This window comes from Centropristis striata, chromosome 24 (assembly GCF_030273125.1).
Source record: "Centropristis striata isolate RG_2023a ecotype Rhode Island chromosome 24, C.striata_1.0, whole genome shotgun sequence".
NCBI lineage: Eukaryota > Metazoa > Chordata > Actinopteri > Perciformes > Serranidae > Centropristis > Centropristis striata.
In genome coordinates, this window is record NC_081540.1 from 17,306,625 (window position 1) to 17,328,579 (window position 21,955).

At 42.0% G+C, this 21,955-nt stretch overlaps 1 protein-coding gene and 1 pseudogene across 1 annotated transcript; both read right to left on the bottom strand.

Moving 5' to 3' along the window:
* Positions 1 to 2,321: 2,321 nt before the first annotated feature.
* LOC131963073 (interferon-induced protein 44-like) lies at positions 2,322 to 6,224 on the bottom strand. Its single transcript, XM_059328211.1, has 6 exons — positions 6,132 to 6,224; positions 5,794 to 5,992; positions 3,318 to 3,467; positions 2,872 to 3,046; positions 2,657 to 2,757; positions 2,322 to 2,510 (listed from the first exon to the last, which is right to left on the bottom strand). Exons 1-6 carry the CDS (start codon positions 6,191 to 6,193, stop codon positions 2,349 to 2,351), a joined length of 849 nt encoding a protein of 282 aa, XP_059184194.1. The 5' UTR covers positions 6,194 to 6,224; the 3' UTR covers positions 2,322 to 2,348.
* Positions 6,225 to 8,764: 2,540 nt separating this feature from the next.
* Positions 8,765 to 15,419, bottom strand: LOC131962597 (uncharacterized; annotated as a pseudogene).
* Between the last annotated feature and the right edge of the window lie 6,536 nt (positions 15,420 to 21,955).

Consider the following 21,955-nt stretch of genomic DNA (forward strand, 5'->3'; position numbering starts at 1 on the left):
TAAATCAGCAGCAATCAAAGATTTCTGACTCAGCCACGAAATGACTACAGCACTAAGTCAAGACTGAATGAGGGAGCAGCTGCATTCACGGATCAAAACATGTAGATCAGAATCAAAGAAATGATTTAGAGCAATAAATACTATAATAGGCTGTCCTCCCACAGTGACGACACACAGCAGTGCTCTACAGCTTTAAAGAACTCACTGCTGTATAATATGAGACTGTCCTCTTAAAAACAGGCACATATGTTGTTTCTACAGAGAGCTTAATATATTATTATTCATGTTTATTGCTGGGAGGCGACCTCAAGTGGCTGCAACGATTTAAACAGCAGCAAAATCTACGTCAGCAGGTCAGGGTGGATGGATGGGTCGAACAAACAAAGGACTTTAACCCAGGAGACCACTGTTTATGTCACACGTGGAACCCAAAGTCAACTGACTTATTTAAAATTAATATAACTACATATTGAACATTATGTATGTTAATATGTAATGTTCTTTGTTACATATGTCAGAGCTTCACTACCTACGAATGGAAATCAACATAATCAACATACTTATTTTAACTCATACCATGATCTTTCCAAGTTTTAACCAAGTATCTTTATTGCCTAAATTAATCAAACACAACATTACAAATCAATATTAAACATGTGTTTAAAATGTTTAATACACAATATCCCCACACACCATTTACCACCCTGTCTACATGGGAACCGCAGTTTGAAACCCTATCCGCTCAAATAAAAAATCTCATTACAGCAGACCTTAACACTTGGAGAACCCGTAGAACAACCAACAATGTTAATAATAATAAAAATATTACAAAAGACCACAGGAAAACGTTAAAAAAACTAAAAAACTTAAAAGACGTCATTATCAAACCAGTTGATAAAGGTGGTCAAATTGTCCTACAGGACAAAACCAATTACTTAATAGAAGCCAAGAGACAATTAGATAATACTACCTATTATATACCTCTAACACTCTCCATGGTACCTACAACCCAGACAATAATAAGAAATATTCTCACCACAATTTAGAACCGTAAATTCATTTTAAACAGTTCACGTAGGCCGACCTGTGGGGTCCTGAAAATCTGTGACCAAGACTGTTTTACCTACTACCCAAAATTCACGAACCACCACAATCCTAGACTATTCCACACCAAGTACCAACAGGTAGACCCAGTGGTGTAGTCTAGTTTTTTGCAGTGGGTAAACTGTCTATACTCGTACTTACCCATCCCAGAACAACACATCTTACGACAACAACCATGTGGAGCATGGTTTTTTTGAATGATTGGAAAATCTGCTGTCTGTTATCTGTCTGCAAATATTCATTGAGATTTTTCATCTCCTCATTTTTAGTTTTCACGGTGTTCAATGAAGATGTCCATTTACATGTTCAGAAGACTAAATGCACTTTATTAACATCAGTATGAAGTGTGGACTCAATGACTGACCAGGAAGTAGTTACAAACATAATCAACATACTTATTTTACAAACATGATCTTTTCCTAATTTTAAACAAGTAGATTTATTGGCTACATTGACCAAACACAACATTACAAATCAACATTAAGCATGTGTTTAAAACTGCTGCTGTTACATTTAGGTTGTTTTAATTTCCTGTAAGAAGGGGGGCTCATTTAGGAAATCCTGTGGGTATTTCTGAATTTGATGCAATCTGTTCTTATCATCGTTTTACACAGTGTCACAACTTTTTAGAATCTGAGATGTATCATCCAGCTTATTATTGAATGTGGAAGTAAATAGCTATCTAACTTCTGGTTTTAAGAATCTTACTTCCATCTTATTGCTTCCCTCAGTTAATCTAATAAGTTTTACTAGTTTATTTAACAATGTTGTGGGAGTGTCCATGGATGGAGCTAATAATTGACCCAGTTGTTAACATTACATATGTGCGAAACATATTTTAGACACCAAGATAAAGACTTGTTTAACAAAAATCTATCAATTTAAGTGTAGTATACTCACAAACTCACTTTTGCACCACAATATCAGTAAAGTGTGAAGTGAAAGTGTTTGCTTTCTTAAATTAAAACTTAAACCACACTGGATATTGTATTTTTAATTATGCTAAAGAATCACAGGTTTATTTTCCTTGAAAACTTAATCAGTGATTTTTTTTTTATCACGAACAAAGACTTTGTGATGAGAAGGATACATATATATTGGAATGAAGCCTTATACGATGAAATGCTGCTTTCCCTGATTTTATATGATATATATATATATATATATTTTTTTTTTTTTTTTAAAGGAAGCTGGTGTGTTTTCAAGCTTTGATCGTACACAGTCTTCTTCAGCAGAATGCAGGTCTACAGGTGGTTGAGGAAGTCTTCTCCAAATGTGATCATCTGTCTCAGTGCGCTGAGTATCAGCGGATTCTTGTCATCATCCACGATTGGATCTGGACCATAGTTCTTCACGAGGAAGATGGAGCTCTGTGGAATACCCAGCAACAAGCTGAATGTGTCGACCTGAGTTTTAAAGTAAAAGCATTTTCAGTTGATCAGTTACAGGGCGACCTGAGAAGATTTTTGTGCATTAAAACAGAAAATTTAAATTGGGAATCGAATTCCGACATAATTCTAAAAAAATAAAAAATCACCAGTAAAAAATCTACCTGTTCCTTCAGGTACTTGCTGTAATAGGCATTTGTTATATTTTTCCTGGTTTCAGGACAGGCTTCATCCACTTTGGTGAGAATAGCCAGTTGGGGAATTCCTGTCAAGACAGAAACCTAATCAGTATTACAATCTTTTATTTTGCTGCTCATGAAAAACAATATGACATCATTAATCTACATAGAGTAATAACCACTGTGATGTCTGCTCATACCCATGTCACTTGCTGCGAGTCTGACTTCTCTCATCTTCTCCACAAATTTGTCTTCTTTTATTAAAGGTACTTTGTTGGCAGGAATCACAGAAACCAGAACGTGAACTTTGTCGCCCAGAGTGGGAGATGACCTGTAACCTCCATCACCCTCCTTCAGTTTCTGGCTGGGAGAGAACTAGAAAGCAATGGAAATACTGACAAATTATATTTTTCCTACTTGTTATAATAATAATCTGTACTAATTATAATTAGTGTGGCGTAGTGTCTATAGGTGGCAGTACTGCATCAGAAATGCAGCAATGCAAAGGCAGGAGAGAAGAAAACTGCTTACTGCAGCAGTAAGAGGAGGGAAATACATTCATTTCATCAGTTTATACTTCAGAGATACACAATACCCTGAATCCATAAAGAAAACAGGGCACCTTTCAATGATGTCAGAGTTTTACCTTGTAATCGTCTTCCACATGTCCTTTCAGGGCCAGTTTGATGTCTTCCACAAGAACACCAGTGTTGGCATTGTTCTCAAAGCCCATGATGTCATTGAAAACAAAATTATAATAGTCGTCTGGACCTTTATCGAATTTGTAAATTGTGTACTGTAAAACAGAGGGCACAATTACTTACATCATTAGTAAATCCCAGATACAAAGACAACTCTTACACCAACAAATATCTAAAAATCCTTGTGGTTTATTCACTTGGTCAGCAACTTTCACACAATGGGCCCCATCTTTCAATCAGTTATCCAGTTCTTTAAATTTATCCATGGTGGCATCAGATTAAACCCTAGAAAATATTTCCTAGCCACACCCAGAGTTTAATGTGAATTTAAAAAAAAATACAGTTCAGAGGGTTTACAAGGATTAGAATGTACTTCATACATTACTTGAATCTAATATAATTTCTACGTCCATTTAACATTTACATTTGGTCATTTAGCAGATGCTTTTATCCAAAGCAACTTACAGGAAGAATAAAAGCAAACAATCAAGGTATAGTGCAATAATAATTAGTGCATCAATAAGTGCTAGTGACAATTCTTTAAGGAGTAGAATTATTGTGTGGTGCTAGGAAAGAAGATGCTCTCTGAAGAGCTGGTCTTCAGGAGTTTTTTTTAAAGGTAGAGAGGGACGCCCTGCTCTAGTAGGAACTGGTAGTGTGTTCCACCAGTGGGGAACAAGAAGTGCAAAGAGTCTGGATTGCCTTGGACCAACGGGGGGCAGAGCCAGGCGCCGCTCATTGGAAGAGCGCAACAGTCGTGAGGTAGCATATGCCTGAATCAGGGCGTTCAGGTAGGTAGGAGCAGTACCGGAGACAACTTTGTAGGCCAGCAATAGAGATTTGAATTTGATGCGGGCTGCAACAGGTAGCCAGTGGAGCTCAATGAGCAGCGGTGTGACATGTGACCTTTTTGGCTGGTTGTAGACCAGGCGCGCCGCCGCGTTCTGGATCATCTGAAGCGGTTTTATTGTGCAGGCTGGCAGGCCTGTCAGGAGGGCGTTACAGTAGTCAAGTTTTGAGATGACAACAGCTTGTGTCAAGAGTTGAGTGGCATGTTGAGTTAGGTAAGGTCTGATTTTTCTGATGTTGTAAAGTGCAAAGCGGCATGACCGGGTAACTGAGGCGACATGACTGGAAAAGGTGAGTTGGTCATCAATCATCACACCTAAGTTTCTCACCACCCTGGTGGGGGCAAGACACAGGGAGTCAATTTTGATGTTGATGTTGTGGTGTATTGTGGGTTTAGCAGGGAGGACCAGCAGTTCAGTTTTTGAAAGGTTCAGCTGGAGGTGATGTGCCTTCATCCAAGTGGCTATGTCAGAGAGGCAGTCAGAGACGCGAGCAGAGACCGATGGGTCATCAGGAGGAAATGACAGATTGAGCTAAGTGTCATCTGCATAGCAGTGATAGGGAAAGCCATGTGAGTGGATAACCAGACCCAGAGAGGTGGTGTAGATAGCAAATAGCAGGGGTCCCAGCACTGAGCCCTGGGGAACCCCTGTGGAGGGGCAATACAAATTAGACAACTGTCCATGCCAGGATACACTGAATGAGCGTCCTTTGAGGTAGGAATCAAACCAGGACAGAGCCAAGCCAGAGATGCCCATTTTAGAGAGAGTAGAGAGGAGGATGCCATGGTTAACTGTGTCAAACGCAGCTGACAAGTCAAGCAGAATGAGAACTGAGGACATTGCTGCTGTTCCTGCTTCTTTTAAGGCTTCTGTCACAGACAACAGAGCAGTTTCAGTTGAGTGACCGCTTTTGAAACCAGATTGATTTGGATCAAGAAGATTGTTCTGTAGGAGGAATTCTGAAAGTTGCTTAGCGACCGCCCGTTCAATAGTTTTGGATAAAAATGGAAGAAGTGAGACAGGACAATAGTTCTTGACTTCAGCAGGGTTGAGAGAGGGTTTCTTGAGTGGAGGTATTACCCGAGCTGCTTTGAATGCAGTGGGAAAAGTGCCGGAGGACAGTGAGGCGTTAATCAGATGTGACAGCTGGTGTGATGGTTGGGCTAATGGACTGAAGAAGGTTTGTTGGTATAGGGTCCAACGAGCATGTAGTAGGACGGCTACATGTCAACAGTTTGGAAACCTCACTCTCAGAGAGGGGTGTAAAGCCAGAAAATTAGGTGCTAGCAACTGATTCAGTGCCACCCAGCTGAGATACAGAAAGACATGTAGTAGGACTTCTACATGCCATTTTCTTTCAGCAGCTCTGAGCTTGGTTTAAGATACTCCCAATGCAGATTTTTGTTTAACTGTAGATTATCATAGAAACTGAATAAATGTTGTCATCAATTCTTTCTGCTATTTTACTCACTTTAATTAAGGTTTTGATGAGTTTTTAACTGCATGCAGTTCTTTAAGAATTTAAAGTTTTGCTGAATATTTTTGTCTGATGATAAACAGGTATTCATACATTTTTGGTGAAGCTGTTCCCAGAGATTGCATCTGTTTCAGCTCGACCGGTAATTCTGCCTTGTAAGATACTGTCCACAGAGTTGATGAAACTGGACTTGCCAGCACCGACTGGTCCATATAGCAGAATCCTGAGATGGTTTGCTCCTTTGTTTCGAGGTTGGTAGTTTTTCACAAAAGTGAGGTCTTCCTGCTTGTCCCTGTTACATGACAGAACAATATTACATTAAAATACTGCATACTGTATTGTCTATACTGTATTGTTTTGACTGCACAGTAGGAACATTGTGATTGAAGCCACAGTGGCACCACACTGACTTTATGTGTGCTCATACTCACTTTGGTAGAGCCCTCCATGGCTGACTGAGAAATACTGAAGAACATATAACATATGTTGACATCAGTGAGACAAAGCTCTATTTTAAAACTTGTTCTCCATGAACTTTTAAATATTTGGAACATCTCACAAGAAGGAGAAAGTGTGACAGGTCAAGACGTACTTACCTCCCATAGCTGCAACGTAAAACATTTACATGTTAATATGCAGTAATTCATAGAATCTAAAGAAAGTATGTTTTTATTTCCTAAAATCAAATGTTACCATCAGTTAACTTAATTGATTCTGATCTAATTAGAAAACAGAGAATGTTTATTTTCTTAAATTGCATTAAGTACATATGCACATTTAATCTTATATTAAATTTGTACATTTATTTTATATTTATCACATAAAAAATTAGATGCTCAGATGCTGAAGGAGACTGTGGTGTGCTGAGGTTGAGGCATTAAAGGACTACACTCAGTGTTGGAAATAACTGAAATTTATTGTTTTGTATAATTCTAACTATTGTCAGGAAATTATAGACACCTTGCAATCAGAACTGAGTATTCACCCAGAGCATGGTAGAACAACACATAAAGTCAAAGCGTACTAAATTTAAACAAAGGTTTTACTTCTAAGTTCAGTAAATATTCAAAAGACAAAAGATGGAGAGGGAAAAAGCGCTATAGTGAACAAAATAATGAAATCGACAGATATTAAATCAATCCAAGTTTAATTGTAACATTAATTGTCCTCCATAAAAGTAACTCCAATTCACTAAACAAGCATGAGGAGAATGTATTTCATTTAAATTATTTACTTTTAACTTGAACTGATTTGGATTTGGTACTGAACACACAAATTATTAAACTACGGGTTAACTAAACTAAATAAATCCAAATCACTGTCATATATAAATATTACCGTACTTTCCGCACTATAAGGCGCACCGGAGTATAAGCCGCAGCAGCTAAATTGAATGATGTGTACATATATAAGCCGCACTGGACTATAAGCCGCAGGTGTTTTAATGTTTAATTACCATATGTAAGGGTTCGTGCACAGAGGGGATTGTTGGGAAAGAGATGGCTGCTTGAGGAAGCTTCTTTTACAGCCAGATTGACTGTCTTTAACTTAAAAGCTGCATCATATGCATTTCTACGGTTGTTTTCCATAATTACGGTTTGTGCATGAATACTTCCTTTGCACAAACTATCTCGCTCTCGTAATGTCGGTCTTGCTCTCGTTCTGTCTCTCGTTCTGTCTCTCGTTCCACTCTCGGTTTCACTTTTACTTTTGCGCGCTACCTGTTTCACTCTTTCGCCCTGCCAGATTGGCTCGGGGTCCTTCGTCTGCCGCTGATTACGGCACGGCGACTCCGACAAATTAAGTAGTTTTCGACACAAATACACAAAGACAAGTGAAAAATAGCTTAAAAGTATATGAAGGACCCCGAGCCGATCTGGTACGTACACCTGCCTCCAGCTTTTCCTGCTGGAGCCCGTCGCTCCTCGCGGACCGGTCATAGAGCCCATAGAGTTAAAGTTGGTGGACTGTAACCTGTAAAATCCATAGATTTAGGAGGTAACCTAGTGGCCGTTAGCTGTAAAAATCCATAGATTAGCCGCACCGTTATATAAGCCGCAGAATCGAAAAATGGGGGGAAAGGCGCGGCTTATAGTCCGAAAATTACGGTAATACCACATCTGAGGACAGCCATAACAGAAAATCCTTACCTGCTTATGTGGCTCTGGACAGAGTGACACTGCAATGTTGATAAGGAGGGAGGGTTTTTATATCGTCTCTTCCTGCTATCTCTAAAAAGTGGACTTGTGGACTATTTTATATCCTCTACTGAGGAAAGATAAATCAATCAATTAAACACAACACCCATATAAAGAAGACAACAAAGGGCAGAATAGTAGTATAGGTCTTAGGTTCTTTTAATGCTAACACTTCAGCTTACATATACTCGAATAGAAATTTCAGTTTTTTAAGCATTTCCATTTTAAATGTCAAATGTTTTGGTATTTCAAATGTTTAAGCTGTGGATTTTTAGCCATAAAGATTGAAAGCAGCATTATTGCAAAGATTTCTGACTCAGCCACGAAATGACTACAGCACTAAGTAAAGACTGAATGAGGGAGCAGCTGCATTCACTGATCAAAACATGTAGATCAGAATCAAAGAAATGATTTAGAGCAATAAATACTATAATAGGCTGTCCTCCCACAGTGACGACACACAGCAGTGCTCTACAGCTTTAAAGAACTCACTGCTGTATAATATGAGACTGTCCTCTTAAAAACAGGCACATATGTTGTTTCTACAGAGAGCTTAATATATTATTATTTATGTTTATTGCTGGGTGGCTGCAGCGATTTAAACAGCAGCAAAGTCTACATCAGCAGCAGGTCAGGGTGGATGGATGGGTAAACTTAATATAACTACATATTGAACATTATGTATGTAAATATGTAATGTTCTATGTGACATATGTCAGAGCTTCACTTCCTACGAATGGAAGTCAACATAATCAACATACTTATTTTAACTCATAACATAATCTTTCCCTAGTTTTAACCAAATACCTTTATTGCCTAAATTAATCAAACACAACATTACAAATCAATATTAAGCATCTGTTTAAAATGTTTAATACACAATATCCCCACACACCATTTACAACCCCGTCTACATGGGAGCCGCAGTTTGAAACCCTATCCGCTCAAATAAAAAATGTCATTACAGCAGACCTTAACACTTGGAGAACCTGTAGAACAACCAATAATGTTAAAAATAATATTACAAAAGACCACAGGAAAACGATGAAAAACCTCAAAAACTTAAAAGAAAAATTATCAAACCAAACCAAAAATTATCAAACCAGTTAAAATTAAAAATTAAAAATTAAATAATTAAATATTTCACAAGAGCTACGCTACCTTCTCAATCACTTTGAGACAACAGTTCAGGATCTAGTAGAACACATAAACACAAATTATCAAAAGATTTTGAACAATATAACATAAACCATATCAGCTCAGCACATTCTCTAAGCCTACCATTCTATCAATGTCGTGATCCAAACCCAGACTCCAAAAGTCAAAGCGGGTCAGGATGATGTTATTGACCATAGCAAAGTGCTGAGTGGGACTTTTGGTCTCATCCAAGACCTGAGACAGCTAGTGCAAGAAAACAAAGTCTTTCTACATGTATGTGATTATATAAATGACATTCATAGATAACCACAGTGGCACAATGGTTGACTTTACCAGTTGTTCCTGGCTGTCTTGGAGTTCCTGTCCCCAGCATGCTCTGTGTGCCGACAACTTGTGGAGACTAGTGAAGTCTCCATCAGGTCTCTGCTCACTGTCATCATTTACTAGTGAAAAAAGCAACAACAGAAAAATAAAAATTAAGTGTGAACTGTCACATTTCTCCTTTGAATGACATGTAAAATAGAGCAGTGACTCACACTCTTGACACTCTTGTTCTTTACCAGATGGCATTCCAGCTGATGGGGAATGAGCTATAGAAAAAAATGTTACATACATTATTGTTTAAAGTAGATGAAGACAACAAATGTGCATAAACATTCAATAGCATACCTAAGACTACCCTTCCATGGCTGTCACACTGCATAGCAACATCTGGAGGAACAATCTTGCTGTACTGACGTCTCATTTTTTGGTTCCTTGCCATGTTATAATAATGGAGTATATTTCTTTGTAGAAATATGTGTGTTGACGGGGTTGTGACATTCAAAAAATAATTGTTCTTTCTCATCCCCGAAAACAGCTGCTCCACACATTGGCTGTTAATGAGACCAGCAAGCTCAGGCACAAGCTCCAGCCTTCTCAGAACCTCCCTCTGGTCTTTACTGTTGCCCTGGTGGAACACATCGTTTAAAGCAAAACGTTGTGAGGACCCAGTGAGAGGGTGACCATCTTTGTCAGCTGGCATCTTCAGAAATTTCAGCCAAGGCATGTTGACCTGAACCTTGCCCTCTGAGGCCTGCTTAACATTTTTGTGGGGTGGGATCCAGTAACCTTCCTTGAAAACAGGGAAAGATTCCTGGCTGCCTGCGGTTGGCATGCAGTGCCAGCCCCCTGGCATAATCATACACCGACATGTTGGGGAAGTGTTTCCAGGACAGCAAGAGATCCACAAAGTCACGTGGACTCTCTGCTCTTAGGTTGAACTTAACGGAATACACAACCCCACATGGACAGGTGATAACTGCCCAACCCCCTGTAAAACAACAGAAAAAAACAATAATAACTGACATTAGGAGCATGTATTGCTAACCTACATAACTACATAATTATAGTGTAATTTCTTTAACACAACAGTGGAATTATCTTCAACATTTCATATCATTTCACTTACCAGAGGTACCCCACACCTTCTCAAAGACCTTGTTGTAGGTGACTCTATTGGACATTTTCTCCGACAGTCTCATGACAAGGTCCACCTTGGACCCTTTGTCATCGACACCACACTGTTTGCACAGTGCCCTGACCTCCCCTACCTGTTGTGAAAATGCAATTAAGTTGATATTGTAGGGCTCACAGCTACTCCAGAAGATTCATTTGGATTAAAGACTGAATTCAGTGAGAATTGTCAACAAATTCTCTCCATGCTTCAAGATGGAGGTCGTTCTTTGTCCCCCTCCAAACAAAGACAAACGACCCCCACCCCCCACAGGTATCTGGAGATACCTAAAGGCGTCTCATTGGCTGATACCAACAGGAAATACAACTTCCAGGTTGGGACACAAAAGTCTTGTGCAGCCATCCCTGCTCTCTCTTCTCTTCTCAACTCCCTGAGGAACAGCATGCCTGCTGTCCTGGTCTGATCTTCCAGGAGGAAGATCAGACATCTTCCCTCTGTCTCCAGCTCTAAGGGAAGGCCGGTGAAAACCCAAACCAAGTGGGCCCACCACCACGCTTCTAAGTTTCCTGCCTGTGATCTATACTGGACATAATCACAGAGACCCTCACCAAGCTTCTGGAGCCAACAGCAACCAGCGCTACAACCATCAAAACCCAACCAGGAACCAGATTCTTCTCCAAAAGGATTTCTGCTTTCCCTTTCAACTCTGGACTCTGTGGTACAGTACTGGGCAGTTAGTAAGCAAGAACAAGTTTGTTAAGCTTTAATCAATGGTGTTGATCCGTTGTGTGTTTAAGTATATTTGTTGGGATATTTTGTGTAGTTAGATCACTTGAAGTTGTATGATTAATGTTGCTCTACATATCTCAAGTTGTACATGTAAACTAACTATAACTCATTTGATTTGCTCACACACTAATCCACATGAAATATACTTTTAATCTGGCTTCCAACAACACATAGACCTTCAAGACCGCATGGTCTATTGTTCTTCAAGAACAAAAGGGCTTCCGCCATTTTGATTTATTTAAATGACCGCCTTTCGGTAGCCATTTTGTTACACATTTTTTTTCCTCACTCACATTTCCACTGTAAATAGTCTTTTAGATTAGTTATTGTGTGTTCTGTTTGCTTTGTTTTATTTAGAATAAATATGTTTTTGGATTAATATGCTTCTCCCTTTAATGTTGCACATGAATGAATGATTTGCTAAACCTCTGCTATGAGAAGAACTCAAAATTCCTTCAACCGTTACTAAATATTAATAAGGTAATTCGATTATAATTATATTCATAATTAATAATCAATGTTCCAAATTGATAATTTGTTAACTTTATGAGACTGATTAACTATGATTTGCTATCTTTTCCTATTCCTAAGTGAATAGGTGGTGCCCCTGAGTAACTTTAATTCATTTAAAGTATTAAATATAAATTTAGTCAATTTCTGATAGCAAAATTGATCTAAATTAGCTTTACCTCTAAATATTTTGGTACCCCTGCTGGAGGCAATGTGTATCTGAAGCAGATACCCCTACAATATTGTTAATAAAGCATAGATATAATTTTTTGTTAGCACAAAGAAGTGGATTTTGCATATTTCATCAACTAATTCACCTTCAAGTTCAAAAGCTCATCTGTGAGCCTCTCCTCATTAATTTTGTCATCGTCGAGGTTTTCATCATCCCCATCATTTGTCATTGTCGGGCTTTGCATTTTTTCAAATTCTGTGTTTAACACAGAATTTGACCTCCGGGTGTGTGGGCCAATCCAGGGGTCCCAGTTGTGGTAACTCGGGGGCACAACAAAAGGGTTCTTCCGACCACCCTTGTGAACAAATGTTATTAGCATTAGCTATTATCACAAAATTAAACACACATTAATATACTTTACTCTCTCTCTCTAACTGTTCTTAAGCTGTTCTGTCTTTTGACAGGACTTACATGGAATTAATCCACGACTGATCATTTCTGTGGCCACAGTGTCCCAGAAGTTGTTTATGTCCACATGACCATCGTAATCATCAGGTGGACTTGGGATTTCACTCACTGTTAAAACAATAGTTTGTTTTTCATAGCTCAATTACTAAAAACACTGTGAACACAAGTTATTCAAGGGCATGGTTAATATGATGTTACACTTACTAAAATTCAGAGAGATGAGTTGCTATACAAACAATGAAGCTAAAATATGTGAAATAACAGCTTATCAAACTCACCTGGCATATTGAAGACGCCTTTCTTGTGAAGATCCATCACAACAACTGCAGGGCTGTATCCACATGACACAAAACTATAAGTGTAGTCATGGTTGGTAAGGGCCTCAAAATGAAGGTATGACTGAAGAACTCTCCCCTTGTTTGGAAAGGACACCTTCTCTGTTGTCTCTATAATTTCTATCACCTTGCTGATAGCTGTATGGGTCTGGAAAATGATGAGAAACAGGAGTATTCCCTTGTTATAAAAGTTCAAAATGTAAATTATATATTTTGTTAGAGTTGCATCTTCAATCACCATTTGTTTTATATATTTATAAATATATTTTATTATTATTTATTATTATTATTTATTGACTTATATGCTCTCACCTGTAGTGCATTCCTGACCATCAGGCATAAGTGCAGAGACAGGATGATGTGGTCATCAAAGTTGTGGATACCCTCCTCCCACTCCTGGTATCTGTAAATCATGCCACAGTTCAGGCATGATTTCCTGTATGTTGATATTCCTAAAAACACAGTCCAACCAAAGATCATGGTTATTGCTTGCATGTTATTTGAAATTAGTAGAACTAGGTTTTCTATTTTTCATGTACATATAAATGATGTAAACAACTAACTGATAAGAACACAGTATCATAGAAAGACCTGTGATGGTACCAACCTTCAACTACACCTGTGCTCGTCAGGATCTTGCCTTTTGATGTTATTAGTTGTTGTTCACAAAGTGTGGATTCACATTCTACACACTTTGTTTCTTTAGGGATAAGGTGCTTAGGAAAGCTGTCCTTTGTTTTTTCCTCTCTCGACTGCTCTATGAGAGCCTGGGGTAAATCTGCAGGGAGCTTTTTGTTGGTGAGGAGGTAATTAAGCATCCTTGCAATTCGTCTGTCATCTGGTGGATAACTGTCCTCTTTAGACTCACTTACATTTTGATCTGTGGTGGTCTGGGTTGGATTGACTGTCTCTGCCTCTGTGCTCTTCACCTTCCTAAACAGCTCCCTCTTTGTGACAAACAGATGCCATTTAGCAACAGCTTTGTGTATGCAAGACTGTCTCGGTTTAGAGCAGGGACAATGCCAGTTGTTTTGCTTTGTGTCATATGACACAGTCACTCTTACCAACCTACTATAATAGGTTACCTTTGTTTCATAAACAGAGATATGAAATTTGGATGGTGGACCACCCACAGTCAGGTGCACAGACAGAGGCACACTCTCTGCATCAGCTTTTTGTTGCCAACGCAAGAGGCTGGCTTTACGCTCCTCACCAAACCATTTATTGTCCACCATTGTTTCCAAGGCCTCTTCTGTTAGTGTCACGCTTTGACCGTCAGTGCGTGGGCAATACAATAAAGATTGTAAGTGGTGGCACTCGAAAGGCAACATCCCGTTCCTTCGAGCAAAGTCAGCATTCAGACGACATTGGTCGACCTCACACATGATCTTCTGTGTTGGCCCCCAAGTATTCTTGATCACATGTATGGGTGTTGCTGGACCACAAAAAGATTTCTCAACTGCAAACACACCATGTTTACTATCGACACACTGACAGGCCAAAAATCTGTCCTTCGACACTGTCTCCAAGTGTTGGGTATGCTTTCTCTTGCAGTGTGTTTTGAAGTTTTTTTTGTTTAACTTCACCTTGCAATGAGGACAAGTGAACTTCTTTTGTTGACCAGATTCTTTAGTGGCATCGGAATACTGTGCGGGGGTCAATGGGTGCTGCGCAGGGGCCTCTGGATGCTGAGCGGGAGCCATTGGGTGCTGTGTGGGGGCCTCTGGATGCTGTGCAGGGGCTAATGGGTGCTGTGCAGGGGTCACAGAGTGCTGCACGTGGGCCACAGACTGCTGCACGGGGGCCACTGAGTGCAGTGCAGGGGCCACAGACTGCTGCGTGGGGGCCACAGAGGGCTGTGCAGGGGCCTTTGTTGTTTCTTTGGGGGCTGCAGCATTCTCCTCCTCCTTGTGTATTTGTAAATGCCTTATTAAGTGCAATCTATTTATAATTGTTGTTGCACAATAGCAGCAATGAAAATGTGTTGTCGGGCGACAACTTAAGCCACACTTGAGAATTGTGAATTGTGAAAGAGAGGAATGAAGAGAACAAGATTCATACTTGTGAAAAAATACTAATTAATTAATTAATTAATTAATTTGTGTAATATGAAAGATAAGCACCTTTGTGTTTTACGGAGGAATGGCCTTTTATATGGTTGTCAACCATATGTTTTGCACCCACGTATTTACAGAATGGACAGTGGAAAAGTTCACTGTTGGTGCATTTCGTAACGGTTGGTGTATCACCATCCAAGAGTATACTTATGTGTCTCTATATATCAGAAGGGAAAAGAATAGACATAAAAGGCACAGCAATTAGACATCCACAAGACAATATTTCAGTAATTAAACATCAGTTGATCTTTCCTGCAGATTACTCAGATGATAGGCTAATGTCTGTGAATGGCATCTTTTTAAATCTGCCTGTCATGAGCTTTCTCTCTCTGCCCTGTTAACAGCACTAATTGCTGCTGCTCTACGATCTGACCAAACATGGACCCAGCGCACGTCCCACCCAGCATGGAACCCGACGAACCTGAACAACCCACTGCCATGCAGCGCCTGGAACACACAGAGAGAGAGGTTAACCGCATGACTGATGACATTGCCTCCCTGCTCCAGGTCGGCCATCAACAGCAACAGCAGTTCCAGCAGCAACAGCAACAGATTCAGCAGCAGCAACAACAACTTGCCATGGTTATTCAACTTCTCACCAACCTTACTCCTCCGTCAGCTTCAGCCAGTCTGCCCACCGGCCCAGCTCCCGAGGCATCTGCCCTGGTCACTGCCGCCGCTGTTGCTGTATCCCCAGAACCCAAGATTGGCAATCCAGAGCGGTTCAACGGTGACCCAACTCAGGTACGGGCATTCCTGACGAGCTGCCGTGTCCAGTTTAGCCTGCAACCCCGAACCTTTGCCACTGAAGGGGCTAAAGTAGGTTATGTGATCACACACCTGACGGGACTGGCTCGACTGTGGGGAACGGCTGAGTTCGAGCGCCAGACCCCTGCATGTGCTACCTTCAACCTGTTCGCCGGGGAGATGCTCAAGGTCTTCGACTTGGGATCCACAACAGCTGAGGCATCACAGACCCTGATGAGTATTCGCCAAGGCAGAAGGACCGTGGCGGATTACTCCATCGATTTTCGAACAGTGGCAAGTCGGAGCTCCTGGAACGTGGAGGCGTTGGTGGATGCGTTCCTCCACAGCCTGGCGGACTACATAAAGGATGAGTTGGTTTCCCATGATCAACCCTCCACCCTCGACGAAGCCATTGCTCTGGCTGTCCGCATCAACCGCAGGATCCAGGCCCGTCGTCGAGAGAGAGGGCGCAACAGTCCATCCACCAGCACACGGAGCAGCCCGACTGCTCTCCCGTCTTCTCCTGCCCCACCATCTTACCAGCCGGACCAGCCTGAACTGATGGAAATCGGCCGCGCCTCCCTAACCCCTGCAGAGCGGCAGCGACGCATCACCTCTAACCTGTGTCTGTACTGTGGCGGTGATGGGCATCGAGTCGCCACCTGTCCAGCAAAAGCCGGAGCTCACCAGATGTAGGAGGAATCCGGCTGAGCTCAATGAACATTCAGTCCTCCATCAATCATAAAACCCTGATCCAAGTCTGTCTTTACCTGTCTGATACAACCCACACTCTGGCAGCCCTGGTAGACTCTGGCGCAGAAGCAAACATTATGGACACAGAACTTGCTCGTCAGCTGGGCTTGGAAAGCCACCGCTTGGCCGCTCCCGTTCCAGCCCGGGCCCTGGACGGTCACATACTTGGCACAGTTACCAGCATCACAGCCCCCATCTCAATGTTAGTGTCAGGCAACCACCAAGAGACCATCTGCTTCCACCTACTCTGCTCCCCGGGCCAACCCCTAATCCTGGGCCACCCATGGCTCCGTCTCCACAATCCTCACCTCGACTGGGCCTCCGGAACTGTCAAAGAGTGGGGAGATGACTGCCACCTGACCTGTTTGCGTGCTGCCTCGCTGCCCACCAGCTCAATACCCCCCAGCACTGCCCCTGACATTTCTAATGTTCCTGAATGCTACCATGGCCTCCGGCAAGTGTTCAACAAGACCAAAGCTACATCTCTGCCCCCACACCGTCCGTACGACTGCGCCATTGACCTTCTCCCTGGATCTGCTCCACCTAAGGGTCACCTCTACTCACTGTCTCCTCCAGAAAGAAAGGCCATGGAGGATTACATCAGGGACTCCCTAGCAGCTGGAATCATCCGCCCGTCTTCTTCTCCTGCTGGTGCCGGGTTCTTCTTTGTGGGAAAGAAAGACGGTTCTCTTCGGCCCTGCATTGATTACCGAGGTCTGAACGACGTCACAGTGAAGAACTGGTATCCTCTGCCCTTACTCACCTCTGCTTTTGAGCTGCTCCAGGGATCCACTATTTTCACGAAACTGGACCTTCGTAATGCGTACCACCTAGTGCGCATACGAGAAGGCGACGAGTGGAAAACAGCATTCAACACCCACACCGGCCACTACGAGTACCTGGTAATGCCATTTGCCCTCACCAACGCACCAGCGGTATTCCAGGCTCTGGTGAATGATGTGCTGCGGGACATGCTGAATAAGTTCGTCTTCGTGTACCTGGACGACATCTTGATTTTCTCCAGAACTCTGTCTGAACACACTCGTCATGTCCAACTGGTCCTCCGTCGCCTCCTGGAGAACTCCCTCTATGTCAAAGCAGAGAAGTGCGAGTTCCATGTTCAGTCTGTGTCATTCCTGGGATACATCGTGGCTGAGGGAAATATCCAGATGGACCCCGCAAAGGTCTCGGCAGTTACTTCCTGGCCAGTTCCGGAGAATAGGAAGAAGTTGCAACAGTTCCTTGGCTTTGCCAATTTCTACAGGAAGTTCATCCGGAACTACAGCACCGTCGCCGCTCCCCTCACCACTCTGACCAGTATCAAACACCCCTTTGTCTGGACCCCAGAGGCTAACAAAGCCTTTCAGACCCTCAAGGCCCGCTTCACCACGGCACCCATCCTCCTGATGCCGGATGCAGACCGACAGTTCGTCGTCGAGGTGGATGCCTCGGACATGGGAGTCGGGGCCGTACTTTCTCAACGGGCAGTGGAGGACAACAAATTGCACCCCTGTGCATTCTTTTCCCGCCGGCTTTTGCCTGCAGAGCGCAATTATGACATTGGTAACCGTGAGCTTTTGGCCGTCAAGCTTGCCCTGGAGGAGTGGCGTCACTGGCTGGAGGGGTCCACGGTCCCGTTCCTGGTCTGGACAGATCACAAAAACCTCGAATACATCCGCACTGCCAAGCGCCTCAACTCCAGACAATCCCGCTGGGCCTTGTTTTTCACCAGATTCAACTTCACCCTGTCATACCGCCCAGGTTCACGTAATACCAAGCCGGATGCTCTCTCCCGCCAGTTCCAGAAGGATGACGCCCCTTCCCAGGAACCTGCACCCATCCTGCCTGATCCCTGTATCATAGCTGCTTTGACCTGGGATGTCGAGGAAGAGGTTCAAGAGGCTCTCCGTGACCATCCCGGCACCAGTGCATGCCCTGATGGCCGTCTCTTCGTCCCTGAGAACTTGAGATCCCGGGTCATACAGTGGGGACACAACTCCCGCCTTGCCTGCCACCCGGGTTCAGCCCGCACCTGCCATCTCCTTGCCCAGCGCTTCTGGTGGCCTTCCTTGAGAAGGGATGTCAGAGAATTTGTCCGTGCTTGCCTCACCTGCAACCAGAACAAATCCTCCAACCAGCCACCCGCTGGATTACTCCAGCCTCTGCCTGTGCCCACACGACCCTGGTCCCACGTCTCCCTGGACTTTGTAACAGGCCTGCCCCCATCGGATGGAATGACTGTCATTCTCACTGTGGTTGACCGGTTCAGCAAGATGGCGCACTTCATTCCCCTCCTGAAGCTGCCATCTGCTAGAGAGACTGCCCAGGTTGTTATATCATCTTCTTTCATCTTCTGCCCTGTGACTCCGGACAATCATCGAGTGTGATCTGGAACCCACCCCGCCATCTCAGTGAGACGCCTCACAGCTCTGGACACACACCCATACACTCCCTTTCCCCAAATCCTTCAATAAACTGTTTAACGTGACGCTCTTGTGGTCCTCGTCCTGTTTGGTGTCTGACACTGCCTAAATCACAGCATTTACTGATTTGTTAAACCTGCTTTACTTTAGGCTTGATACTTAGCATGTAATAACTATCACAAAAACGTAACAAAACTCTGACAAATAAATCGGATATAAATATGAATATAAAACTCAGAAAAGGAGATTTGAAGTCCAGGTTTATATTCATGAAATGCACGTGAAAACTCTGCATAATATTTTCTCCCCTCCCGCCCAAAAGTATGTCGGCCTACCGGGAAAATGCTCGGTATAACAGATTACCAGTCCAGACGTGCAGTAAGATAGTTAGCAAAAGCTAATAACTAATAACAAAGCTCATAACTCTGTGTATGTATATGCAAATACATACAGAGCATAACTTATTTTAAATAAAATGATGCTACTTCCTTCCTTGTCTGTCACAAACATTGCAAAGTAGCACGTTAAAACAAAATAAAAAACCTAGCTTACCTCCATTTGAACTGTATTGCTTCTTCTTCTCTCTCAAACGCTCTTCTTCTTCTCCAGCGGTTCATGGGGGGCAAGTAGGCGGAGTTAAACGTTTAACTCCGCCCACGTTGAGCCACTCCCCGATCTGCGGACTGCAGCCAGGGGCTTCTCGAAAAGCCTGTCAGTCATTGTCTTTCCCATGACAACGGGTTGTTTGGAGATGGGCGGGAACTGGGGATGTCCTGAGAGCCGGCAGGTGAGAGAGCCGAGCTAAAAGTTGGTCAGTTCATGACAATGACAGAATTTAGTTTGCTGGTTTTGGTGTTGGCTACGGCCCACAGTAGCCTAATTGTTCACAATTAAAGCAGCGTGAAACCAGCGGATGGTAGTGAATGTACTGAGAAACGATACAATATATTTAAATACACCAACAATCACCTGCTATGCTAATTTCACCTACCGGTTGGCGTTATGGTAGCGTCGGGCTCCTTCTAGGGGACATCTAGAGAAGCTTCATTTTCATCTGGCTGGTTTGTTTTTTTCGCTTTAGGAGGCTTTACTCCTAGGAAATACCATTCCTGGTCTCAATACAGTGCTTGGGGAACCTGATGCCACTCATAGTGACCTAAAAGATACTGGGACGGAGTTCTTTGTCGCACTGTATGGGCAGAAGAAGGCCAAGTGGATGAATATCACTCGCTACCTGATCTACAGTCGCAGCAAAAAGCCTCCTAAAGTGAAAAAACTTCCTCCAACTGATGCCAACCTGATGCTTGAACATACTGCATGCTCATCTTCAGGTCATGTTGTGGAAGGCTGCAGGTCAGAGAGCCTCCTGCAGAGGCCAGAGACATCACAACGTTTGGGTGGGAGGTTGCTAATGAAGGGGCTGTCATGGCCGTTCTTGCCATCCAGGCAGTGGCTCCAGTAAATCTACCTGATGTCACCAGCTGTAGCTGCAGCACATTGAAGGTCTGCAGCAAAGGAAACTGCAGCTGCCATGCTGCAAGTCTCAGTTGCACTGACTACTGCAAGTGTGAAGGGGTGAGGTCTGCTGCTGCAACCCATTCACAATACATACAAATAAAGACCAAGAAGATGATGAGACTGAAGGGATTGAGGAAAGAAATGATCAAGATGGTGAAGGCTATTGAGTGGGATTGTGTGGTTGTTGTTTAGTATATCTGTGTGTGCGTTTGCATACTATATATAGTTATTTTACAGTATGTGTGTGTGTGTGTGTGTGTGCGCGCATGCTGTTTGCAGTTCTTGTATATAGTTATTGTGTGTCTGTGTCTGTGTGCATGCTGTATAAAGTTCTGTCTTTTGCTGTATATAGTTCTTATGGGTTTGTGTGTATGTGCATGCTGTATATAGTTATTTTACATGTAGTATATAATTCTTGTATATAGTTATTGTGCATTTGTGTACGTGTGCATGCTGTTATATAGTTATTTTGCATGTAGTATCTAGTTCTTGTATACAGTTATTGTGGGTTTGTGTGTATGTGCATGCTGTATATAGTTATTTTGCATGGTGTATATAATTCTTGTATATAGTTCTTGTGTGTGTGTGTGCATGCTGTTATATAGTTATTTTGCATGGGGCACTTCATTTCTTAATCCGTCCGTCCATAGGTCAACACTGCCTCCTGACCAGGTTCCCTAAAGGTTTTCACCAACTCAGACTCAACTCAGACCCCCAAGTATACATGTTGACTCTTGGAAAAAATATTTTGAGCATGACTTTATCAAACGATCAGATTATGTCTGTATGCAAATGAGCGCATATTTGATGAGTTATGGCCTCATTTGCATATGTAAACATTAAAATACAAAAAACATGCAATACATTTTTTTCTCCTCTTAACATAAGTAATCAACTGAGAAAGTTTCATGGTGATATCTATTATTTAATTTTTTTTACCCTATTCACCTGTGGTGTCTTTACTTTATTGTCTTATTATGCTAATTATGCAAATTGCCCAAAGTGCAACTTTTAGCAACCAAGTTAAATTCCATCCATTAGGCCTATAGATGACATTTCTGCAATAAAACTTTAGGGTACTCAACATTTCTGGGTTCAAGAAATTACGACTAGACTACAATTAAAATGTATTAAATGTAGGCCTATACATAAATAAGTAATAAATAATCGATAATTAATGTATGATTAACTAAATGAGAGTTGAAAGAGCTGATAAATATAACTATTCAATTAAACACATAATTAAATAGGGCATAAATGTATATCATGAATTAATTTATAAATTTCCCTTTCCTTTATTCTTCCTTATATCTATTTTGTTTACTGTAAAATAGTCAACTTTTCATGTCAGAAAAACCGAAACCCCTTTTCAGCTTTGTGAGGGGCATTTTGTGGCGTCTTCTCTGCTTTTTATTGTTGTTTTTTTTCCAACACAAACCACTGCACACACTAGAGCAGCTGGAGACAAAAGCTGCTTCTCCTCCATTTTTTTTTTTTTTTACAGTTTTTACTTAGAGCATGATGAGGAAAAAATTGCATGGTAGGTAAAAAATGCTAAAAGAATCTAATTGTAGTCTTGTAAATAGTGACCCTGAAAGATTCAGTCTTTGT